Below are 23,909 nucleotides of genomic sequence, written 5' to 3'. Positions count from 1 at the left end.
AGAGAGCACAGTGTAAAATGTCTGTTACAAGTCTTTAACCAGACTTTAACTTGGAATAATTAAGAGCTCAAATGCTAATGGTCAGGGCGAGAGAGGGGACGTGTTTCCATCTTAAGGGAGCAGCACTTTCTACAGGTTAGCACAGTTTAATGGCAGTTGAATCTGATCTGATACACTAAAAATAATAAATTTGTATGATAACGCAAAAGAAAGATTAGGATCATTCCTTTTTTATACCATTGTATTCTTATTTTGTATTTTGGTTGTAAGCATTAGAAACTAAGTGACTGTGCCAACAAAACTAGTAAATTAGCTCAATTACTCAGAGATACCTGCATAGTTCGTAGAATGGAAGTAACAGCTTAAGAACAGAGTAGGAACCACAGCAGCTCTGAAGACCTGGGTAACAGCATCTAATAGTCTCTTCAGGGTGCTGTCTCCTTGCATCTTTCTCTTCAAGATTCAGATACTCAAAAGAAAAAGAGTGCTAATACATGATCTCTTTCTCTTTAAAAAATATGGTTTGAACCGAGAAATGTACAGAATAAACCTAGGTCATCTTGTCATACCAGAAACCAAGGATGCTGTAGTTGTTCAAAGGACTTGGAGCCAGTTTGAGCTCTATAAAAAAGAGTAACCACAGTGGGTTAAAACCATCAAATTTGTTGAAATGCATTGGTTCTTAATGATACTTTAAAAAATTGTTTCATTTTTCACATCTGGAGGTTAGGGAAGTCATTCTGAGTAAGAAAGAGGTTTTTGTATAAAACATTCCACTGTTGTTTAGTTGCTAAGTCATGTCCAATTCTTTTGCACCCCCATGGACTGTAGCCCGCCAGGCTCCTCTGACCATGGAATTTCCCAGGCAGAATCTTGGAGTGGGTAGCCGTTTCCTTCTCCAGGGGATCTCCGATCTCCCTGATCCAGGGATTGAACGCATGTCTCCTGCATCAGCAGGTGAATTCTTTACCACTAGTCACCAGAGAAGCCCATAAAGCATTCTAGGCAACAACGAAGAAGGAATGAGTGTCACTATTTTGGAAACTTATGTTTTTATAATAGTTCATCGCAAAAAGAGAAAACTGGATGTAAGTGAAGGAAATACACAGTACTATTAATACTTATATTGTGCCCAGTCAGACTTGAATAAAATCAGACCTCTGGATCTAATGGCTTCTTTATAGGACAAACTAGAGCCAGTGGATGCCGCAAAGGAATGTAGTCAGGAAAGGGAGGTCATAATAAGGGAGACTGTAAAAACAAAGGACCTGCCCCATCCCCCTTGTTTTAAAAGAAAGGAATTTTGAAAGCGGGTAGAGGAAATTTATAGATTCTTCTTAAATATTAACAGACATTCCAAATGCAGTGTTGTATGGTTATTATGTTGAACCAGATTCCCCCAAAGTAATTGTGATAACATGTATGAAATACTTGGAGAAATTTGAGCACTACTGAACATATTTTAGCTGTAATGAGTTTTTATGTATAATTTCATGACATGTTTTTTAAATAAGAGACTTTGTCTTTCAGTGATAAAAATAAAATACTTATGGATGAAATATGTTTGGTATTTGTTTCAAATAATTGAGGGAGGGGGAACAATAGGGGAGCAGAAAATGAAAGGAATAGCCATGAATTTGTCATTGTTGAAGAATTGGTTGATTCATGGGAATTCATTAAACTGTTCTTTAGTTTTGTATATGTTTGTTTTTTCTGTAGAAGTTGTTAAAAATGTGATTTCTTTCATGTAAGGATGCCTTTGTACTTACTGGCTGTGTTTTAATTTATGTCTTTGTTTTGTTTTGTTCTTGTTGTTCTCTAGATTGCCCCAGTGGAAAATGACAATAGCTATGATGAACTGAAAAGAGATGCAAAGTTATGTTTATCACTAATGTCTCAGGGGTTGCTTTACCCTCATCAAGTGCCTTTGGTACTTCAGGTGCTAAATCAAGTAAGAGTGTATATCAGAAACTTGTATCTTTGGTTAGAATTTTGGTTTACCATTCTAAGAATTTCACAAAGTCACCTGTGATACACACACACAATACCTGCTATTTGCATTCATTGTGAATCTTCTTTTAGCATGAGAGAAGACATATGTCAGCCAAAGAAACAGATTTAGAATCTGTACATGGCTTTGCCACCAACGTCTGTGACTTTGTGCAGGTCACTCAACCCCCATGTTTCCTGTATACATAAGGAGCTAATTCTTGGAACACCTTGGATACAAAGTGCTTATTGGGGTGGGGGTGAGCATTCTCTTTTACCATTTCCCCTTTATTTTATTCATTTCTGTTTTCTGATTTGTGGTAAAAAGACCTAAGTGAGTGTCTATTTTCTGGCATTTTTATTTATTTATTTTTTTAAATTTAAATTTTTTTTTTTTTTTTTGGCCACACTGCATGGCATGTGGGATCTGTGGGATCTTAGTTCCCCAGCCAGGGATCAAACCTGCACCCCCGGCAGTGGAAGCTCAGAGTCTTAACCACCACGGAAGTCCCATAGCTGCATTTTTAGTGACTCTGTGCTCAGCTTTACCCAGTTATTATGTGTGTTATATAGAAAATGGACACTTTCCCTCAGTTTTCAGATTTTTAAGTTTGATTACAACTGAAAGATATTTTTTAATAGCCTCAAATGGTATTTTTTTATGCAGTAGACTATAGTAGTTCTCCATTTTGTTTGCTTTAACTACCCTACCTACTACTATCAAAAGTAAAATACAATAATATGCAGCCCTTGGAGGAGTTAAGTCATTAATTATAAATAACTCTTCTAAAATTGACTTTCATCCATGTGTTCCTTTCCTTTCACTCTCATTCGTATATTCAGAATACGTAACTTCACCTGAGACAGCTTGTGTGCCCTTTTGTTTAGAAGGAAATACAAGATGAGCTTGCTCTGGCTGTACTTGTAAAAGTAGAGTTACATTGTAAATTTCTATTATTTGTGGATAATGCCACTGTCATCTCATGTTCTGGTCATTTCTACTAATTTCTCATTCACAGACAGCAAGAAGCAGTTCTTGGCATGCTAGATACACAGTGCTGACCTACCTCCAGACCATGGTGTTTTATAACCTCTTTATTTTCCTAAACAATGAAGATGCAGTTAAAGACATCAGGTGGCTGGTTATAAGTCTTTTGGAGGATGAACAGCTAGAGGTAAAATTTAAGTTATAGCAAACTGAAATTTGAATAAATTTAAAGAAAGCATTTTGGTGCCTCTAAAAGAGTATTTACACACTAATATGTAAAGCAACTTTAATTTTAACATAGCCCTTTGTAATTACTTTTGATACCCCAAGTGTAAACAAACACTGGACACATTCTTGTTCTGGCTTCTCTTTGCAGTTGGGCAGATAACACTGATGAACCAAAGTCTTCTTATCTATGAAATTGCAAATGATAACGCTCTACTTATTTTACTGATTTTTAAAGGGCTAATGGGTATGTGTATGAGAGCAGTTTCAAGAGAATGAAAATCTACACATAGGTGCTATTATTCAGTAGATTTAAGAAAAGATTGTTATCCCTGTTTATTTTCCTTGGTAGAGAAATCGAAGTCAGCTTTTGCTAAGGAAACATTAATATTTGTACAAAAAGACCATGTTAGTTCACATCAGCCTAATGCAAGAAAAGCATGATGTGATAATTATGGAATAAGACGTAACTTTCTAAATTGGCCTTAGGTTAAGAAAAAGTAATTGAAAGTTTTGTGAAATTTTTGTTTATTTTATTTTGTGGACTTTATGGGTTTTCCATATAGTGGAGCACTCCCAGTGATTATATATATTTTATTTGAGAGCACTGAAAATACATTTGTATCTATAGGAAACTGGGACTGGAAACCTATTAATTTTGCATTCCAGCTTGCTTGTGTCCTTTGGAGCAGATGTGTCGAGTTACTGAGTACTTACACCGTAGCCATAACTCTGACAAGCTCCAGTTAAAATATTTGCAGCTCTCTGTAAATTGTTTTAGAGGGTTTGTTTTTTGTTTTTTTTTTCATTAAAGAATAGAAATGGAAAGGTGGAAATCTCCAAGGACAGTGTTTCCTACCTTTAGATATTATAGCAAAATGGACTGTTTTCTGAATCTTGTTTTAGAACACTTTTATAGATTATGTTTATATTTTATTCCATGTAGTAGGCTTAAACTTAGCTGTTACTCTATGCAACCAAGTATGAAATAATAAAAAATTTTATAATGTATTTCATATATTATAATGAAAATAGCAAAGAATATGTTAAGTACCCCCAAACTGTCACACTGAAAAATTGAAGAAAAAATGTTTTGAAGGAATAAGTGGCAAAGCATTTTTTCAAATTATTACTGCCTTTCCTTACAACTGTTTAGGAGAAACTATTGTGATGTGTATAACTTTTTACAGCTTTTTTTTGTCTTCCCAAAACTTGAGTTCCCACTTCAATTTGAAAAAACTATTAGTATTTCTATAGACTGTATTTATAGTCTTAAAACAGCCTATTAAGTTTGTAAGAATTAAAACGGATATAAATCTCTACTGTGTATGCCAATTATAGAAATTATCCTGTGTCTTTATTACCAATGAAAATAACAACGGCAGTTGTTTTAAGGGATGTAGAGTCTAGGAAAGTTTTATTTTAATGTCAGGCTCTGGCACTGCTTTTACAGTTAAACTCCAGATAAGAAAAACTCAGTCAGTGGGAAAAGAATGTACGGAAAATTTTTTATAGCATGGGTAAGCGTTTACTTTCTGTAAGCCTGGTGTTAGTGACTCATCTGTTTTGAGGCCAGGACCCTTTAAGAGCCTGATGGATTCTCCATTAAGAAACTGCAAAAGAGCATTCACACAGTTTGAATACAAATATCAGGGAAAGTCCCCACCCCACTTCCCACACCACCCTCCCCACCTCCCCAGGCTTAGGATCTCAAGTCTAATGGAAGTGATTATCTCTACAGGTTAGAGAAATGGCTGCTACCACCTTAAGTGGTCTGTTACAGTGTAACTTCCTTACCATGGACAGTCCTATGCAGATTCATTTTGAGCAACTTTGCAAAACAAAACTACCGAAGAAAAGGAAGCGTGACCCTGGTTTTGTAGGAGATACGATTCCTTCTGCAGGTAACAATACTGGTAGAAAATACCTTTTGGGAATTAACTGGGCTTGCTCAACAAATATTTATTGGATGCTTGTAGGAGCCTGGTGGGCTGCAGTCCATGGGGTCGCTAGAGTCGGACACGACTGAGCGACTTCACTTTCACTTTTCACTTTCATGCATTGGAGAAGGAAATGGCAACCCACTCCAGTGTTCTTGCCTGGAGAATCCCAGGGACGGGGAGCCTGGTGGGCTGCCGTCTCTGGGGTCACACAGAGTCGGACACGACTGAAGCAACTTAGCAGCATGCTAGGTACCAGGAATAGCTGCTTTTGAGAAGCTTTGCATATATAGAAGGGAAGACCTGGGATATAAAAGCTAAAATTGAGAAAGGTACGAAGGAATGTGTACACTGCTGCATACAGCTATTAGAGTAAATCAAGTCTGTACCCACTCACCTGAAATTGCTTTATAAAGAGAGGTATCCAGAATTAGTTATTTTTGAGGGTTAAAATATTTGTTTTTAGAATTTACAACTTATGTGTGGTGCTAGTAGTAAAGAATTCATCTGCCAGTGAGACATAAGAGACACGGGTTCAATTCCTGGGTCAGGAAGATCCCTGGAGGAGGGCATGGCAACCCACTCCATTATTCTTGTGTGAAGAGTCCCATGGACAGAGGAGCCTGGTGGGCTACTGTCCATAAGGTCTCAAAGAGTTGGACACGACGGAAGCAACTTAGCACACATAGCACACACACACTTAGAGAAGAAACTAAGTAGACAAACCAATTCTTGCTTTCGTTTGGAGAGGGGAATATCATTACTTCACTAGGCATTTGGTGAAAGTGTGAGAAGACTCATTCTATAGAAGCTTGCACTCTAATTAAGCATCAAGGTAAACAAGACAATGAGATCTGATTGACTGTGTCATGTTTAAAGAGAAATTTAAATGTCATAGCCAAAAAGCATCTGATCTATGTTATTAAAGTATAGTTAATTTAGAATGTTGTGTTAATTTTTTCTATACAGCAAAGTAACTCAGTTCAGTTCAGTCGCTCAGTTGTGTCCGACTCTGCGACCCCATGGACTGCAGCACACCAGGCCTCCCTGTCCATCACCAACTCACAGAGTTTACCCACACTCTTGTCCATTGAGTTGGTGATGCCATCTAACCATCTCATCCTCTGTTGTTCCCTTTTCCTCCTGCCTTCAATCTTTTCTAGCATCAGGGTCTTTTCCAGTGAGTTAGCTCTTCGCATCAGGTGGCCAAAGTATTGGAGTTTCAGCTTCAACATCAGTCTTTCCAGTGAACACTTAGGACTAATTTCCTTTCAGATGGACTGGTTGGATCTCCTTGCAGTCCAAGGGACTCTCAAGAGTCTTCTCCAACACCACAGTTCAAAAGCATCAATTCTTCGGTGCTCAGCTTTCTTTATAGTCCAGCTCTCACATCCATACATGACTACTGGAAAACCCATAGCATTGACTAGACAGACCTTTGTTGGCAAAGTAACATCTCTGCTTTTTAATGTGCTGTCTAGGTTGGTCATAACTTTCCTTCCAAGGAATAAGTATCTTAATTTCATGGCTGCAGTGATTCTGGAGCCCAAAAAAATAAAGTCTGACACTGTTTCCACTGTTTCCTCATCTATTTGCCATGGAGCGGTGGGACTGGATGCCATGATCTTAGTTTTCTCAGTGTTGAGCTTTAAGCCAACTTTTTCACTCTCCTCTTTCACTTTCATCAAGAGGCTCTTTAGTTCTTTCCTTTCTGCCATAAGGGTGGTGCTATCTGCTTATCTGAGGTTATTGGTATTTCTCCCGGCAATCTTGATTCCAGCTTGTGCTTCTTCCAGTCCAGCGTTTCTCATGATGTACTCTGCGTATACGTTAAATAAGCAGGGTGACAATATACAGCCTTGACATACTCCTTTTCCTATTTGGAACCAGTCTGTTGTTCCATGTCCAGTTCTAATAGTTGCTTCCTGACCTGCATACAGGTTTCTCAAGAGGCAGGTCAGGTGGTCTGGGATTCCCATCTCTTTCAGAATTTCCCACAGTTTATTGTGATCCACACAGTCAAAGGCTTTGGCATAGTCAATAAAGCAGAAGTAGATGTTTTTCTGGAACGCTCTTGCTTTTTTGAGGATCCAGCGGATGTTGGCAGTTTGATCTCTGGTTCCTCTGCCTTTTCTAAAACCAGCTTGAACATCAGGAAGTTCACGGTTCACATATTGCTGAAGCCTGGCTTGGAGAATTTCGAGCATTACTTTACTAGTGTGTGAGATGAGTGCAATTGTGCGGCAATTTGAGCATTCTTTGACATTGCCTTTCTTTGGGATTGGAATGAAAACTGACCTTTTCCAGTCCTGTGGCCACTGCTGAGTTTTCCACATTTGCTGGCAGCATCCTCTTTTAGGATTTGAAATAGCTCAACTGGAATCCCATCACTCAGTTGTATATATTTTTTCTTCATATTCTTTTTCATTATGGTTTGTCATTGGGTGTTGAATATAGTTCCCCACACTGTACAGGGGGACCCTAGTGTTGATCTGTCCTGTATTCAGTTGTTTCCCTTTGGTAATCCCAGAATCCAATCTTCTCTCTCCCCCCAAAAACACAAGTCTGTTCTCTTTGTCTAGCAGGGTTTTAATTATGTCATATAGTTACCTAACGGGAATTTCCAATAACATAACAGTGAAAGTGTTAGTCGCTCAGTTGTGTCTGACTCTTAGTGACCCCATGGACTGTATTCCACCAGACTCCTCTGTCCAAATGAAATACCAGCATACAATAAATTCTAGTTTTTTTTAAGTTGAACACTTTGTTTTTAATAATTAAGTACCAAAGTATTTTTAGGTCTGTACTGAGAATTTGAAAACACTTTTAACTTGTATCACTGAAAAGAAAGAATAGAGAGCCTATAAAATATAGGATGCAGGATGTTTTAATTTAGGCTTAAAAGCATGTTTTTGATAATGTGTGCATATCCAGGGTCATTTAAAGGTAGAAATTCACACATTGGAAACAACTAGCATAATTGAAAACTAATTTATCTCACTGTAGCAAGTACAATAGAGTCCTGTACATATCTGTTTATATAAATGCTTTTTTCTTTGCAGAGTTGGTGAAACGCCATGCTGGGGTGCTGGGACTGGGTGCATGTGTTCTTTCTAGTCCTTATGATGTTCCCACCTGGATGCCCCAGCTCCTTATGAATCTCAGTGCACATCTGAATGACCCTCAGCCAATCGAGGTAAAATTCTCCCTTGTTGGTTTCTTTGCACATATATTAACAGTGATAATTTTCTAAGAAACCATTTAGACTAATAATTTTCTGTATACTCTGGGCCGTCATCTTCGATGAGGTTACTACTACTGCCTCTGCCAGAGCCAAGTCTGCTCGTCAGTAGTTACTAAAGTCTTGCAGAGACCCCACTGTTTTCTATATTTGAGATCTTTTGTTAGCAAGAAAATTACCATGTCTTCTGCCCTTCCCAGTCCAGTGGAAGCAAAGTGTATTGCCAGTATTCTCAGGATATTTAAATTTTATACTTCTGTTTCGCTTGCATTTTATACCTAGGAAGTATCTAACCAAAGGCTAATGTTAAACAGGAAAATGTGATGGTATTATTTACTGAACACCTGTGTTCCTACATTAAACAACTTGAAAGACCAATGACTTTGTTCTTTTCACTTTGACTAAGTATATATTAACTATGTATTGAAACTAATTTAACAATGTGGTATGAGTTCTAGTCATTTGTCCCAAAGTGAAGCTAGTACCAATTCTAAAGAAATAATCGTGGTGGCTTTTTGAGGTAAGTTTGGTTTATTGGTTGTGTAGCGCTTGGTGAAGTGTAAGATCTGAAGTCCCGAAGGATTGTTACTTAAAGGTATCCTGAACATAATCCTGGAGAGGTTAAAGTGAAATGTATGTGGGTTGCTTATCCTACAGATGACTGTAAAAAAGACATTATCCAATTTCCGAAGGACACACCATGACAACTGGCAAGAACACAAACAGCAATTCACTGACGACCAGCTGCTCGTTCTCACCGATCTCCTTGTGTCACCCTGCTATTATGCATAGAAAGGTGAGGCAGCGAAGCATACAAAAGTCTGTTTTCACGACTTTTGCTGTGACCCAGTGGAAGTTCCCGGAGAATTTTATACTTTTTTTTCTCTGCTTTAGGTATTAAGCAGAGAATTGATGTGACAGCTTTTACGGGCTTATGGTTAAATAGAAGAAAAGAGCTCTTACTCATAATTGCCTCTGAGTGGGGCCTGGCCATTTTGGGTTGTCCTAGGGATTCTGGGTTCTACAGTTGTGAAAATATTTCATCTCGGTTCTTAAGTATTTGTTATCCATTCTGTATTAAAGAGGTAGGATCCAGAAGCTTTTCTATTGAAATAGGATGAAAAAAGATTTCATTTATTTGCCTCTTTGAGTTGGATGTTCTGTTGTCTAACTGAAGCTTCTCCCCGCCCGCCCCCCCCCCCCCCCGCCCTTTTTCTTCCTTGATACAGATGAGTAGTCCTCACTTCGAGCTCTTTTCATCAAAAATTCCAGATCCTCAGGTACCATCTGTGGTGGTTTTCTGCAGGTTTAAAAACTCTGCCACTGTTGAGTTCTCATCGTTTTGGTGGTTTCTTTGTCTGGTCTAATTAGTCCGAATTCCACAGGTTCTCAGCTGCCATTTGATTTCCTAACTTGTCCGGAAGTATTTCCAGTATATTGATCACTTTTTCTTTGAGGCATCTGACAAAGCCACAATGTTTCAGACTAGAAATAATTACCCAGTATGATCATGACATACAAGACCAGACAGAGTCTAGGAACTCATTATGAAACCATTTACTTGGAATGGAGAATGCCCATCTGTAACACAGGTCCTGTCATTTCATTCATCTCAAATTATTTTGAATTCTTTCCAAATGGCTGTTGAGTTTAGATGGTGGTAGGGCTGTGAGCCATAAATCTGAAGCGTTGAGAGCCCTGGGCCTGGAGAGCCATGAAGAGGGAAAGAAAAGAGGGCAAGTCTCGAACTCAGCCAAGGACCTGATGGATTGCTCGACCCAGACACAGAAGTGAAGCCTGTGTCCACGTGTCTCCCACAGACTGGAGTTTTTGGTGCTGAATAGAAGAGCAGTTGCTGAAAAACCAGGGGTTTGGTGAATAAATTTTTGATTGATTGTTATGTATGTATACAAGTGTGTGATTTTGAAAATAAACAGCAACAACAATAAAAACCCTGACTGAATGATTTTTACCTGTATTCTTTACAAATATTGTTTGACCCTCTTTGAAAACTGTTATACTTTACTAATGGAAGACTGCTGTGTTTGCGGAAATTCTGTAATCTTTTTCTCCCTCCCCCTGCCCTTTTTTTTTGGCCTGCAGAATCGTTGAGAGACTAATAAGTCTTAATATTTAATTGACTTGTTTAATAAATGTTACATAGATGTAAAAGACTGTATAAACTGTAGAGACAGCATTGGCAAGACTTTGTACAGATGCAACCTCTTACAAAACACCATTGTGTAATTAACTTGTAAAGATTCACATGTAGCTCTTTATTATAGTGACTTTTGGCTTTTGTACCAATTGAATGGCATTTTTTGTGTGTTTTTAAATTATTTTCTTTATCTTTTCATGCTCCAAAAGCTGAGGTGTGGGTTTGTTTGAGTTCATTTATCCTTAGAATGTCTGAATTTTTATGTAACTTTTTTGTGTGTATCTCTAAATGCGAACACCACGTGTTTGCCTGTGACCAGTTTATAGAATGCAAGGTATCTTCTAGGTTGAAGTACTTCACAAGGTGGTGAATGTCATCTTGCAGCACACCCTGTACAGTCTTCCTTAAAGGAACACTACGGTATATTTTTTAGTATCTACTTGCTGAATGACTTGTTACAGGCCTAAGCACAGCAGAGGTCCTGGTACAGTATTTAAGTGTCAGCATACACAGGCGTAATCCCTGTATAGAGTAGTGCCAACCTGATTATTTCAATTGTGTAACTAGTTTAAAACCCAATAAATGGACTGTTTTTAACACCTGGTTTTTGGTCTTCATTACAAGGAGAAGACAGTTCTGGAGCCGGTGACTGTGAATTCCTTTTGCATTCATAAATCTGGATCTATAAATTCATGCCCTCTGACCAGAGTGAATCATCTAGATCAGACCTGCCCAGCTCGTAGCCACATGTGACTGTTTACATTTAAAGTAAAACTTACTCAGTCTCAATAGCCACATTTCACACGTTCATTAGCCACTTGGGGCTAGTGGTTACCCTGTTCAGTAGGCACATGAGTGTTGTCAGCATGGAAAGTTTGACAACACTTATCTGGGTGATTGATTCTCAGATTGATGGGCCTAGAATGTGAATTTCAGTTCATACTCCCAGCTTATGATACTGATACCTGGTCCTGAAATCATACTTTGAGCAGTGAGGCTTTATGTTATATTGACCACTTCAGTTTTGTCCTAGCTAAGCTGTATTTAGGTGAGATTCCTAAAGTGGGGAAATTGTAAAAATACAACCTACTAGGTACCCACTGTGGCCCTCAATCAGAGTTTTTCTGGTTGGGACTCAGGTATCAGTGTTTTTTAAAAGTTCCGTCAATGCTTCAGTTGTGTGGCCATGATTGAGAACCACTGGTGAAGACCCCGAAGGCCCGTTCGAGACCTAAAATCAAGGTACCTTAATGAGTTTTTAGAATGCCCCCAGTGATTCTAATACCAGGTTTAGCAGTTGCTTATTACTTTGATACCTTAACTGCTTATATTAGGAATTACTTATCTCCTAAACGTTCTGTCAGTGACCTCAGGAATGAAAAGGAGGAGCGGGAGAAAAGGGATGAATGGCAACTGTTGTCTAAATATGCTGCATTCAAAAAGATGGAGAATGACAGCAGGAACCATTTTAAGGGAAGGCCAGCGTTGGACAGGGAGGCCTGGACTGCTGCAATTCATGGGGTCGCAAAGAGTTGGACACGACTGAGCGACTGAACTGAACTGAGTGTTAAGACTTTGGGGAAAGGTGTGTGAAGGCAGACCAAACTGCTGATTGGGCCTGGAAAACTTAGTTAAGGCCAGTTTGGGGTGGGGGCGAGTGGTAGGTAGAAGTAAGGGAAAGAGAAAGCCTGCATTCTTAATGTTGTAAGAGCCAATAAATCGTCTTTAGTTTCCAAATGCATACTTTAAAAAAGAAAGACTGCAAGTTGTGTTTCAAAATTTGGGAGGAAAATTTACCTACTTCTCTTACTGTGAATGATCAGTAATGTGGCCAGAAAAGACCAGTGAGGTATTTTGTCTTACTGGAAAAATTAACTTTCTGTAGTCTTTGTAATTGTTTTTGTGGCCAAAGGCCACCTGTCCTGTTAACATAACTGGAGTATTCCATCATAGTTGAACATCAAGGTTTTCAGCTTTCTCTGCTGCAGATCACACCACAGTGAACATTTTCATACCTTCATGCTTAAAACTTTCTTATATTCAAGTATTTCCTTAGGATAAATTCCAAGGAGTGAGATTTGTGGGTCATGAATTTAAACATTTTTAGGGCTCTGATGTTCTTTCCTCAAAGCGCACGTGTCAGTTTCCATTGTCAATGTGTACCAGAATGGTAGTTTCCCTGCAAACTGATAGTCTGTCCCTATCTTAACATATTTTTAGTCAGCCCTGCTTGTTTATTTGTAGATTTTCCACTTTCTGACTGTGAAGCCAGTGTTCTTTCCCATTTGACACACTGCTGGTACATTCTGTAGACATAATTATAGTAGCTTTAGTCTTGTTGATACTAGTTTTGGAACTGGTGATTCCAGATTCTCTCTTCTAGACCGTCTGATCTTTTACAACTTATGACTGTGTGTGTGTCCAGTATGAGATAATTTTTCCCCTAAGTGTAACTCGTGGCATTCTCGCCAAGACCTATTGTATTATCCTTCTGTCATATGGCCACATGCTGGGAAACGAGCTGGGAATTATGCAATAGCTAATTTATATGGAGAGGAGTGTAACATTAGGTTAGTTTCCACTTTGAATGGCAATTCCACTCTAAATACTAAACGATGTTTTTTGGTCGATTATTTCTAGCCTCTGAGGTCACTATTACAACATAGATTAGAATTGCTGCAAGTGGTAGGGGAGTAGTTTTGTGGGAATTGGAAATTTTCCTTGAAGTTATTTGTAAATTCTGATAGCACAATCAACTCCTGGACAGAATATCTACCTCATAAATTATCCAGCCCTCTTGATTTTTCTTTTGATGAAAGCAGAGTTGGGGGGCGGTGACTTAGGGAAAAGACATTATACACATAAATCAAATTCTTTGGTACTTGCTGGTACCAAACAGTTCTGTTTTAAAAGATAACCGTTAGCCAAAATAAAGAGTTTCAATGGCAATACCCTAAGTACTTCGCTTGAATGGAATTTTCAAGATCCTAGTTAGCAGGCTGGCACACAAGCAAAAAAGGGCTTAACCCTCTTTTGTCTCCCAGTAGCAAACATACTTGGGAATGCTACTTGTTTGCTCTTGAGACTACAACCCACATAATGAGTTCATTATTTTGGACACACTGGACTGTAGGATGGGAGGTTGGTTACTTTTTTGGTTCCTGTTCTTTCTTACTAAAACTAGCTTATCTAGTTTTGCATACATGGCTTTTCAAGATGTTTTACATTCAACATGGCATTAAGTGATGTCCATGATTTCTTGGCTTTTGCCCATTTCCTACCCATTTGCGTGGGTACTTTTGCAATTTGCTTTTGTTTCCTAATAGATACTTCCCTCCCAGTGAGCTGAGAGAAGGAAAAAAAAAAAATAATAATAATGTTAAAGTTGGTTTGACTTGAAGTCTGTTAGAATGACGTGATTTACAAATTCTGGGTCTCCAGGTACCACCCTGGAAGGGGACGCCAGTTTAATCTAGGAGCAAAGTATTAGCTGCAGCGTAGAGAGGAGCTAGGCAGGCGCACTTGGAAGCACCAGGAATGGGGAGAGGTGGGCGGCGGCGGGCCGGCCAGAAGCCAAGGGAAGGCCCTGGACCCCGCTAAGACCGACGTGAAGCCGCCACCCCGCCTTGTCCACGGTCTTCACTCTCTAAGGCCAAGGCCCCCATGGGTCACGCTGTGTGCTATCGGCGCCCCCACCTTTGCCCTCCTCTCCACCCAGCCCGCCCCCCTCTTCCTCCATATGTCAGCTCTTGCCAGCCTCAGGGAGCCCCCACTTCCCGAGCGGCAAAACGGCGCTCCTGAGACCGCGCGGCGCGGGGCACGGAGGTCGCGGCGGCGGGAGCTGCCGGCCCCGGTGCACCAAGAGGCCAGCGAGGCGGCCAGGGCGCGGGGGCAGGCGGGGCACAGAGCCCGAGTGTCCAGCGGAGGGGGCGGCGCCCTCGGCGTCTCCGTGACTGCGCCTCCGCGCCCCGGCTCGCCGCGGCTCCCGGGATGCGCGGAGGCGGCGGCGATGGCCATGATGCCTCCAGCTCGGCATCCGCCGGGGCGGCGGGCGAAGCTGGGGTCTGGGCTGCGAGATGGAGGAGGAGGGGCGGCGCTGCGGCCACCAGGCAGGTGAGAGGCCGCGGGCCCCCGGAGGAGGACGACCCCGCGGGCACCGGGAGGGCCGCCGGGTGAGGGAGCCAGCAGCCGCGTGGGTTCGGGCCCGGCCGCCGCGCACCTGCGCTCCTGGCGAGGCCTGCGGAGAAACCATCTCGCTCCTGCCTTGCGCGTCCCCGGGCCCCGCGGGGCCTGTGGAACCCCTCCTCCACCACCCATACCCTGCCTGAACCCTCCTCACCTCACCGACCCTTTCCAGAATCCTTTACATGCTTCCCTAGACTGGCCTAGGCCCTCCTCCATAACCTTCTCCAGCCCCGGAGCCCCTACCCATCTCAAGTGCCCAATCGGGGTCGCCATGCCCTCCCAGCAGTCTCCTAGTCCAGCCTCATCCTCAGGAGGATGCTCCACAGTCTCCCATCTCCCTCACCAACCGACCCGACCCGACCCCATCAGCCGCTCCGGGCTTCAAAAGTAGTTTAGTGGGGAGAAAGAGCATGGCCTCTGAAACGCAGATAAGTCTGGCTTGAATCTTAGTGACCTTGGACAAGTCATCTGACTTCCCTGCCGTTTTCCAGATATCTCAATACAAATCCAGTGGGAGTAATAACAGTATTACAAAACCTTGTTCTCTTGTGAGGGTTAGAGTCTGAAAATGCCTGCCCTGGAGGAATTGAAGGCATTATTTGGTGCGGGGCGCGGGGGTGCGGAGAGTTGGAAGAAACCAGATCATGAGTTGACTTGTAGAAGCTCATGTAAAATGTTTGAATATGTACTAAACTATTAAGATAACACACTAAATTATCAGAGGCTCTTCACACATATCATAATGCGAAATCATTGATGTACATTTTCACTTACTAGTCCTCACTTACTAGTTACTTGAGGGTCTCTCCTCCTTAGTTGTAATAAGATGCGTATGATATGATTTCATTCCTTTTTATTATGTCCAATATGCCTTCTTCTTAAGACTGATGTTCCAACTTAAAAGTTTTCTGATTTTATTGTTTTTATTGCATCTTCTTCCAGGCCCTGTTTATGCTCCCAGAGATAAAGAGTAGCTTGTATGCTTGCATTGAAAAGAATGTTGGTAACCTCTATTTAATATTTAGGAATAAGTAGCAGATGCATTCATTTACACCCCACCCCAAATAACTGAGTTTTATAATTCTGCCAGCATAGCTTTGTCCCAAATTGTTATCTCAGCCTCCTTTTTCTTAAAGTCTCAAAAGTTAGTACTAAGACATAGGTTTACTTTCCCCTCACTTCCTTATTACTTCAAAAGTTTCTCTGCCAAAACCTTTACTTCTGATATGTCTTCTTCTTTTTCTCTTTTCTCTTCCCTGTCTCTGATTCCTTCCTTTTTTTCCTAATTATCCCAAATCAGAGTGATTTATAATTACCTTATACCAAACAATAATTTTTCAACCTCGCCAAAAAGGTACATGCAAATATATATACAGATATGTACATAGAACTTTGAGTTGGGAAGGAATTGCAATACCTACTTCATAGGATTATAATGAGAATAAAATAAAGTTGATAACCTATATAAAGCTTCTAGTAGAAGTCTCTGGCATACAATAACCACCCAGTGCATTATAGCTGCTGTAACTGTCTTCTGACCTGGGACTCCCTGCCTTGATTGCTATTTTGTTTAGCTTGGTGGTGTGCAGCCTTTAGAGAGTAACTGCTTAGGTTCAAATCCATGCTCTGCCTCTTTAAGATAGGTGCTCTCTCTGCCTCAGTTTCCTCATCTGTAAAACAGAGATAAGTTATACTGTCTGTCTTAGGGTTGTGACGATCTGATAAGTCAATAGTGTGGAGCACTGGGAGCAGTGCCCGGCACATCACAAGCACTTAGTAAAGGGAACATACTAATGATGATACTGCCCCAGAATTCCTGACTCAGAATTCTTTTATCAATCTATTGAAAAAATTATAATTGGAGAGAAAGTAAAAGTTGCCCCTCAACTCCTCCAAAACTTTTTTTTCCTTCTGCCTCTTATCTTTGGCTAATGTTGATGCTTCATCATTCTATTTTCCCCTTTCCAAATGTCTCCCAGCCTGGACTCTTCATAACTTCCATCAACCACTTCTTTTTTTTTTTTTTTTTAATAATTTTCATTTATTTATTTATTTATGGCCGTGCTGGGTCTTTGTTGCTGCATGGGGTTTTTCTCTAGTTGCAGAGAGCAGAGGTTACTCTCTCGTTGTGGTGCATGGGCTTCTCCCTGTGATGGCTTCGCTGGTGGAGCACGGGCTCTAGAGTGCACAGGCTGCAGGAGCTGCAGCACATGGGCTCAGTAGTTGTGGCTCCCAGGCTCTAGAACGCAGGCTCAACAGTTGGGGCACACAGGCTTAGTTGTTCCGAGGCATGTGGGATTTTCTTGGACCAGGAATTGAACCCATGTCTTCTGCACTGTCAGGCAGAGTCTTTACCACTGAGCCACCAGGGAAGCCCACCCTGTCCTTTATTATCACTCACTCGATATTTCTCTTAGCATCCTAATTCCAGACTTTATCCTTTTAATATTCCCAAACCAAATTCCTGCTTCCCTCTTCAGAGTCAGGGGAATTTTCTATAAACAGGAGTATCACCTTTCTGCTTCTAGAAATTGGATTTTCTTTTCTACTTCCTTTTTCATTGGTTAACCCCAATCTTCCAATTAACAAAAACTTAACAGTAAAAGTTTTTTTTTTCTTTCACTACACAGGTATTATAAAGTGTTCAGAAACAGGCACACAGTCTTTAAGTGAAAACAATAAGCTGTCCATTATTATTATTATTTAATTCTAATCATCAGGAAACTAAAGATCAGGACTAGTTCTTCTCTCCCATAGAACTCTTACAAGGGAAGTACAGAAAAGTTGGTCCTACTTCCCAGTGGAGAAATACATGATATTTTCATGATCTGTACTTTTTGACCATTGAGAATATAGAAGAGGTTATCTTCTTCCTTCATGAAGGACACCAGTTAGTTTTCTGGATCTCCCCAGGACTGAAATGTGTCTGAGGCTGGCACAGGTGTACCTACTGCTGAATGCTGGGAGACTTCTGTATTGGGTGGTCCCCAGTAATCCCTCACTGATCTGGCCCCTTCCTCTGCACCCCATGATTCAGCAACTAAACGATTTACCCCTGGCTTCGCTGGAGGCCCTGGGACTCAGCTTGAGCTGGTGGTTAAATATTCTGAACATCACCCATGGACCTCCCCAGTACCATTGATTATTCTTAAAATGATGAATTAAAGCACATTCTTTTTTGTTGCCAAGTTCTTTGGATGTACCACTGGAAGCATCTTTGGGAGAAGGGTGGACATCAGGCCAATGGGGCTTTGCGATTTTGAACAACGAAAGACTGTGTGAAGGTATTTTAAATCTCATTGCAAGATGGGAAGAGAAAGTTAAAAGACCAAAATGAAAAATAAATTATGCTTTAGAAGTAGATGCTAAAAAAAAAAGAAGTAGATGCCGTGTCGTGCTCATCTATGCACCCAGAGTACCTGATGGAAAGCTGGCAGAGAGTACACACGTAGATATAAACTGGATGAATGCATGTACTGGGTGAATGTATGCATCCTGCTTCATCATGAGGATATTCCTGCTGGGATCATGATAACTCACATTTATATAGAGTTTACAGAGCAAACTGGTAAAAATCTCAAATATAATTCTGACATCATTCATTACTTCCATTTATATAGTCCTACACAAAGTTCTTTTCCAGAGGAGAATATGGAGTTGGCCAAGAAATCACAAGCAGGGAGAAAATATAAATAATGGAAAATAAAAGATTCTTCCTAGAGAAATAAATTGGATTTGTTAGTGATGTGTGGAAGTTTTGTAAAAGGCCACAGTATGCTTCAGTGGTACCCTCTTGCTTATGGGTTTCTCCGGTGGCTCGGACGGTAAAGAATCTGCCTGTAGTACAGGAGACCTGGGTTCAATCCCTGGGTTGGGAAGATCCCCTGGAGAAGGGCATGGCAACCCACTCCAGTATTCTTGCCTGAAGAATTCCATGAACAGAGGAGCCTGGCAGGCTACAGTCCATGGGCAAAGCACAGAGTTGGACATGACTGAGTGACTTTCACTCTTGCTTATATGTCAAGCACATGCTGTTTCTTGCCTCAGTCCTGCTGTGAAGATCTGCTCCCTTCTCCCAGCCTGTCTGTCCCCCACTCCATACCCCTCACCTTTCACCCACCTAGCCCCTCCTCATGAAGACCCCCTTAGCCTCTCTCAGCCTCCTCCCTGGCCTGGATCAATCCCCCCTTCTCTTCTCTCCACACTTCACTGCCATCAACTGATTTGCCACATTTGGTTGTAATTACATAGATTGATCTGCTCCAACTAGACTGTGATCTCTTTGGTAGAGAGGTTATATTCTTGGTGTCCAATGTCTGGTATCAGAATTTCTGAAGGTAACGTCTGCACACTCACCCATTAATTACAATCTCAAGGGGGCGAGGCCTCAGTATCTTGTTTTCTCTTTTTTTAACCTGCTCTCCAGCTGATGCTTAAACTAGTTGGAAAACCCCTGTGTCCTAAAACCTAAACTTAGCTGGATAAATATATTTCAAGGTACCTATGTCTTTTCTGTGTGGGGCTTTGGGAGGAGAAATGCTTTCTGGGCACTGGGTCAGAGCTGAAAAAGCCTAGTGCTTTTGTAAAAGATCACGAGATCGCTCTGCTGTCTCCATTCATTCCTTTCTGTTTCTGGGGATGCATTTTCGTGTGCAGGCTTTTCTGCCTTGGGCCCCTTTTGTCAGTCGTCGCTCGTCTGTGAGTTGAGGCCCTGACTGCCTTCCCACAGAAGGAAGAGTCGTCTCTGAAGATGAACTCAACAGGCCACCTTCAGGATGTGCCCAACACCACCCTGCTCCACGTGCCTCACGCCCAGGGAGGGAACAGTACCAGTATCCAGGAGGGTCTCCAGGAACCCGTCCACACGGCCACCTTGGTCACCTGTACCTTTCTGCTCGCAGTCATCTTCTGCCTGGGCTCTTACGGCAACTTCATTGTCTTCTTGTCCTTCTTCGATCCGGCCTTCAGGAAATTCAGAACCAACTTTGATTTCATGATCCTGAACCTGTCCTTCTGTGACCTCTTCATTTGTGGCGTGACAGCCCCCATGTTCACCTTCGTGTTGTTCTTCAGCTCAGCCAGTGGCATACCGGACACTTTCTGCTTCACCTTCCACCTCACCAGCTCGGGCTTCATCATCATGTCCCTCAAGACAGTGGCGGTGATTGCCCTGCACCGGCTCCGCATGGTGTTGGGGAAGCAGCCCAACCGCACGGCCTCCTTCCCCTGCACCTTGCTCCTCACTCTGCTCCTCTGGACCACTAGTTTCACCCTCGCCACCTTGGCCACCCTGAAAACCAGCAAGTCGCACCTCTGCCTTCCCATGTCCAGTCTGATCGCCGGAGAAGGGAAAGCCATCCTGTCTCTCTACGTGGTCGACTTCACCTTTTGTGTGGCGGTGGTCTTCGTGTCCTACGTTATGATCGCTCAGACACTGCGGAAGAATGCTCAAGTCAGAAAGTGCCCCGCTGTGATCACTGTTGATGCTTCCAGACCACAGACTTTCATGGGGGCCCCTGTGAAGGGAGGTGGCGAGCCTATCCAGTGTACCATGCCGGCTCTGTACAGGAACCAGAATTACAACAAACTGCAGCACGTTCAGACCCACGGATACACCAAGAGTCCCAACCAGCTGCCAACCCCTGCGGCCAGCCGGCTGCAGCTGGTATCGGCTGTCAATCTGTCCACGGCTAAGGACTCCAGGGCAGTGGTCACCTGTGTGATCATTGTGCTCTCGGTCCTGGTGTGCTGTCTTCCGCTGGGGATTTCCTTGGTGCAGGTGGTTCTGTCCAGCAATGGAAGCTTCATCCTTTACCAGTTTGAACTGTTGGGGTTTACACTTATATTTCTCAAGTCAGGATTAAACCCTTTTATATATTCTCGGAACAGTGCAGGGCTGAGAAGGAAAGTGCTGTGGTGCCTCCAGTACATCGGCCTGGGTTTTTTCTGCTGCAAACAGAAGACCCGACTTCGTGCCATGGGAAAAGGGAACCTCGAAGTCAACAGAAACAAATCCTCCCATCATGAAACGAATTCTGCCTACATGTTGTCTCCAAAGCCCCAGAAGAAATTTGTGGACCAGGCCTGTGGCCCAAGTCACTCAAAGGAAAGTGTGGTCAGTCCTAAGATGTCTGCTGGACATCAACACTATGGTCAGAGCAGCTCTACCCCCATCAACACTCGAATTGAGCCGTACTACAGTATCTACAACAGCAGCCCATCCCAGGAGGAGAGCATCCCACATAACTTACAGCCAGTAAACTCCTTTGGGTTTGCCAATTCGTATATTGCCATGCATTATCACACCACTAATGATTTAATGCAAGAATATGACAGCACATCAGCCAAGCAGATTCCAGTCCCCTCTGTTTAGAGTTGTGGAGGCTAGCGAATCTTATATAAACTGTTTTGTTTTCTGATACTAATTGATTTTTTAAAAATTTTGGGAGACCAGAGGTACATCAAAACTTAAAGACCTAGACAGTTGACACTTAGGACTATCTTTTGTCTGAAGTATTGGCATCTCTTGGTTTGCTTTGCAGTTTCTTGACATTTTAAGAGTTGATGAAAAAGTTTATTATTTTACACCTGACCTGTACTCCAATCTTTTGTACTAAATTTTTAAATAGATGCCAGGGAATGGTTTTGCTACTGTATTAAAGTAGGGAAGGAACTGATTATGATCATTTGAGCCAATGTTATGATTCTTTGAAGTATGAGCTGGATTTTTTAAAGACTATGAAGGTATCATCTTTACTGAGGTATTATTTTTATTAACTGGATTATAAATTTTAATCCTTTGAAGCGTTCAAATGGGGTCAATATTTTTCTTTTTTGGTAGCAGGCTTGTTGGAATAAATAATACATTGTTAAATCAGAAATGTATTATTTTTAGCTATATTTACCAAAAATACACAAGCATTAGTTACTTTCTTTTCATAAGACAGTCATCTAAGAATAAAGTACCATGATTATTACCATTTCTAATTATAGATATTATTCTTTTGTGTCAGCTGAGTAGCTGTATAGTTCTTTCAAAAAGAAATCCGTTTTTTCTTGCTAAAAATGAATTATTCTATTTCAGAATGATCTTACCCAAGAAACTTAGTGAAGAGGACTGCATCTATAGTAGAGTGATGCTCTTCCTGGGAGAGTAGGCGCTAACTGTGGTCATCTCATCAGGGTGCTGTTCTGTTATGTGGGAAGTGGGCTAGACTGTTGTATGTGTTAGACAATCTTTAATTATTGTCTAAGAAGGTGTAAGGATGAAATGGGGGTGTTTCAACTTATGCTTTCCTTCTGTGTGAGGATGGTTTGTTCACAACCTGACAAAGAGTATCTAAATAACTATTTAGAAAAAATTTTTTTGATCTTTGTTTATATATTACCATGGTAGAAAAATTCTTAAGATGATCTGTTTTCAAACTAATTGTGTTACTTCTCTCCTGTGAATCTTAAACTGGAAATGGGCAGTAAGGGGAAATAGATTAAGTATTTCTACACTTAAAACTAATTTTATTATATACTCAGTGATGCCTAGCATAACAACTGTAAACTTATTTTTTTAATGTAAAAATGTTTTCATGATGTAGTTGATTTTTGAACTCAGTACGATTTTGGAACTATAGCTTCTAGAAAAGATGAGCATCAAGATACAAAACCTATCTTTATAAATTGCTATATTCAAGAACTGTTACTACAGATTGGAAGGCACTTTGTCCCTTTGGATGAAAGGTGTTCAGGTTATAGCATCCTCTCCCATGCTGTTCCTAAAATCAGAGATTATGAGAGGCATGGAGAAGATAGTTAATACTCAATTAGAACTCTCCTCAGTCTCGTCTAATAATTCTGACCTTCCAGTATCAACCAGTCATTTCTATTTCCAAGGTTTAAGTATGAGATATGGATTTTATTTTGTTTTTAAATTCGATTTTTAGGACTCTCTCCTTCCCTTCCCTCTCTCCCTTCTATCCTTTATTTTTACTATTAAATTTTATAACAGAAGAAAAAATATCCACTCTCACTTTTTTTTTTGGTAATTGAATGCTATTTTTGGAAGTCACTATGACCTATTTCAACTGTGCTTTTATATTTTTAATACAACTCTGTTTTCATTTGTTAATATTACCATGAAATAGGTTGGTATATAACCTCTTTTTAACAAAGAATTAGGAAATCTAATATCCTCTCCCAAGATCATTTGAAGAATGGTGGCAAATTAGAAATTAAACATTTATCTAAATTCAGAACCTGGTATTTATTTCAGTAAGCCTAACAGCTTTTAAGTAATAACATTAATCAAGAAGCTATTTCATACTTTTTAAGGTATGAATCTCTTTTTGGCCAAGCATTTCAAATGTGACTCAATAAAAGATATTTTTAAAAATTTTCTATTGTACTTGTAAAACTAAAAATTACAGGTTTCCTTTGTGACTTTTGAGTTTGAGATGATTTTGACCCATGTTTGGCAGGTAAAAATCATAGCATAAAGAAAATTAAGCATGTGCATATGAGGTTTCAGTCTCTTTATGCTCATCAAGAAATTATGGATTTAACTTGCATGAAGTACATAGTGGGCTAGATTCTTTATATCTCTGTATCTATGTCTATATGTAGGTATATGTAGATATAGATATAGAGGTAGGAATATGTAACTTGTCTCTTCATAAGTTATATATGTCTAGCCATATCTATATCTACCTGGAGATAAAGATATAAATAGGCATATATAACTTCTCCATAAGGGCTAAAATGAAAACTTTTATAAAAGTAATGAGAATTCACTTATATGACTAATTAAGCAGGGCATATTAATTAGTTCTCTTGATGCTTTATTGTGATGCAAAGTATGTGATTCAAACATTTTATAATTGTTCTGATGTAAACCATTAAGCCAGATTTGTATTACTGATGCTTTTAATGTTCTTTTAAACTGATGTTTGGAAAATAAAAATAATGAAAATCCTGACATTTCTGAAAATCAGACTGCAATACTTTTATGTTCCTGTCCAATCACTTAAAAACCATCAGAGAATAGCTGTGTTGAAACTCCGAGAAAGTTCTTTTCCTTAAAAGATGAAATAGCTTGTTTGACCACATTTTGTAGCATGCATTTATGCTTAGAATAACTGGGAATAATTAGCTCCAAAGGTTAATTATTTACTAAACTAGGTTTATCACCTA

At 40.6% G+C, this 23,909-nt stretch overlaps 2 protein-coding genes across 3 annotated transcripts in view; both read left to right on the top strand.

Annotated features, from left to right (window-relative positions):
• Nucleotides 1-11,138, top strand: part of PSME4 (proteasome activator subunit 4) — a 100,299-nt gene extending 89,161 nt beyond the window's left edge. For both annotated transcript variants that reach the window (XM_061432348.1, XM_061432346.1), the window contains 6 exons: nt 1,823-1,951; nt 3,009-3,164; nt 4,944-5,106; nt 8,205-8,338; nt 9,041-9,179; nt 9,613-11,138. In XM_061432348.1, coding sequence (XP_061288332.1) covers nt 1,823-1,951; nt 3,009-3,164; nt 4,944-5,106; nt 8,205-8,338; nt 9,041-9,175 — 717 coding nt within the window. In that variant the 3' untranslated portion in view covers nt 9,176-9,179; nt 9,613-11,138. The remainder of the gene's footprint in view (nt 1-1,822; nt 1,952-3,008; nt 3,165-4,943; nt 5,107-8,204; nt 8,339-9,040; nt 9,180-9,612) is intronic.
• A 2,800-nt stretch (nt 11,139-13,938) lies between these two features.
• GPR75 (G protein-coupled receptor 75) lies at nt 13,939-23,694 on the top strand. Its single transcript, XM_061432349.1, has 2 exons — nt 13,939-14,654; nt 19,456-23,694. The coding sequence occupies exons 1-2, from the start codon at nt 14,532-14,534 to the stop codon at nt 21,097-21,099; spliced, it is 1,767 nt and encodes a 588-aa protein (XP_061288333.1). The 5' UTR covers nt 13,939-14,531; the 3' UTR covers nt 21,100-23,694.
• Nucleotides 23,695-23,909: the final 215 nt, after the last annotated feature.

The sequence above is a fragment of the Bos javanicus genome, chromosome 11, assembly GCF_032452875.1.
Source record: "Bos javanicus breed banteng chromosome 11, ARS-OSU_banteng_1.0, whole genome shotgun sequence".
In the NCBI taxonomy this organism is placed as follows: domain Eukaryota; kingdom Metazoa; phylum Chordata; class Mammalia; order Artiodactyla; family Bovidae; genus Bos; species Bos javanicus.
The sequence above is the reverse complement of the archived record's forward strand: the minus strand, read 5'-3'. Positions and strand labels throughout refer to the sequence as shown.

Bases quoted from the DNA above. Each gene is read 5' to 3' on its own strand.
- GPR75 (XM_061432349.1), top strand. From the start codon at position 14,532: ATGCGCGGAGGCGGCGGCGATGGCCATGATGCCTCCAGCTCGGCATCC. The intron at 14,655-19,455 runs GTGAGAGGCCGC...GCCTTCCCACAG, and splicing joins GCGCTGCGGCCACCAGGCAG to AAGGAAGAGTCGTCTCTGAA.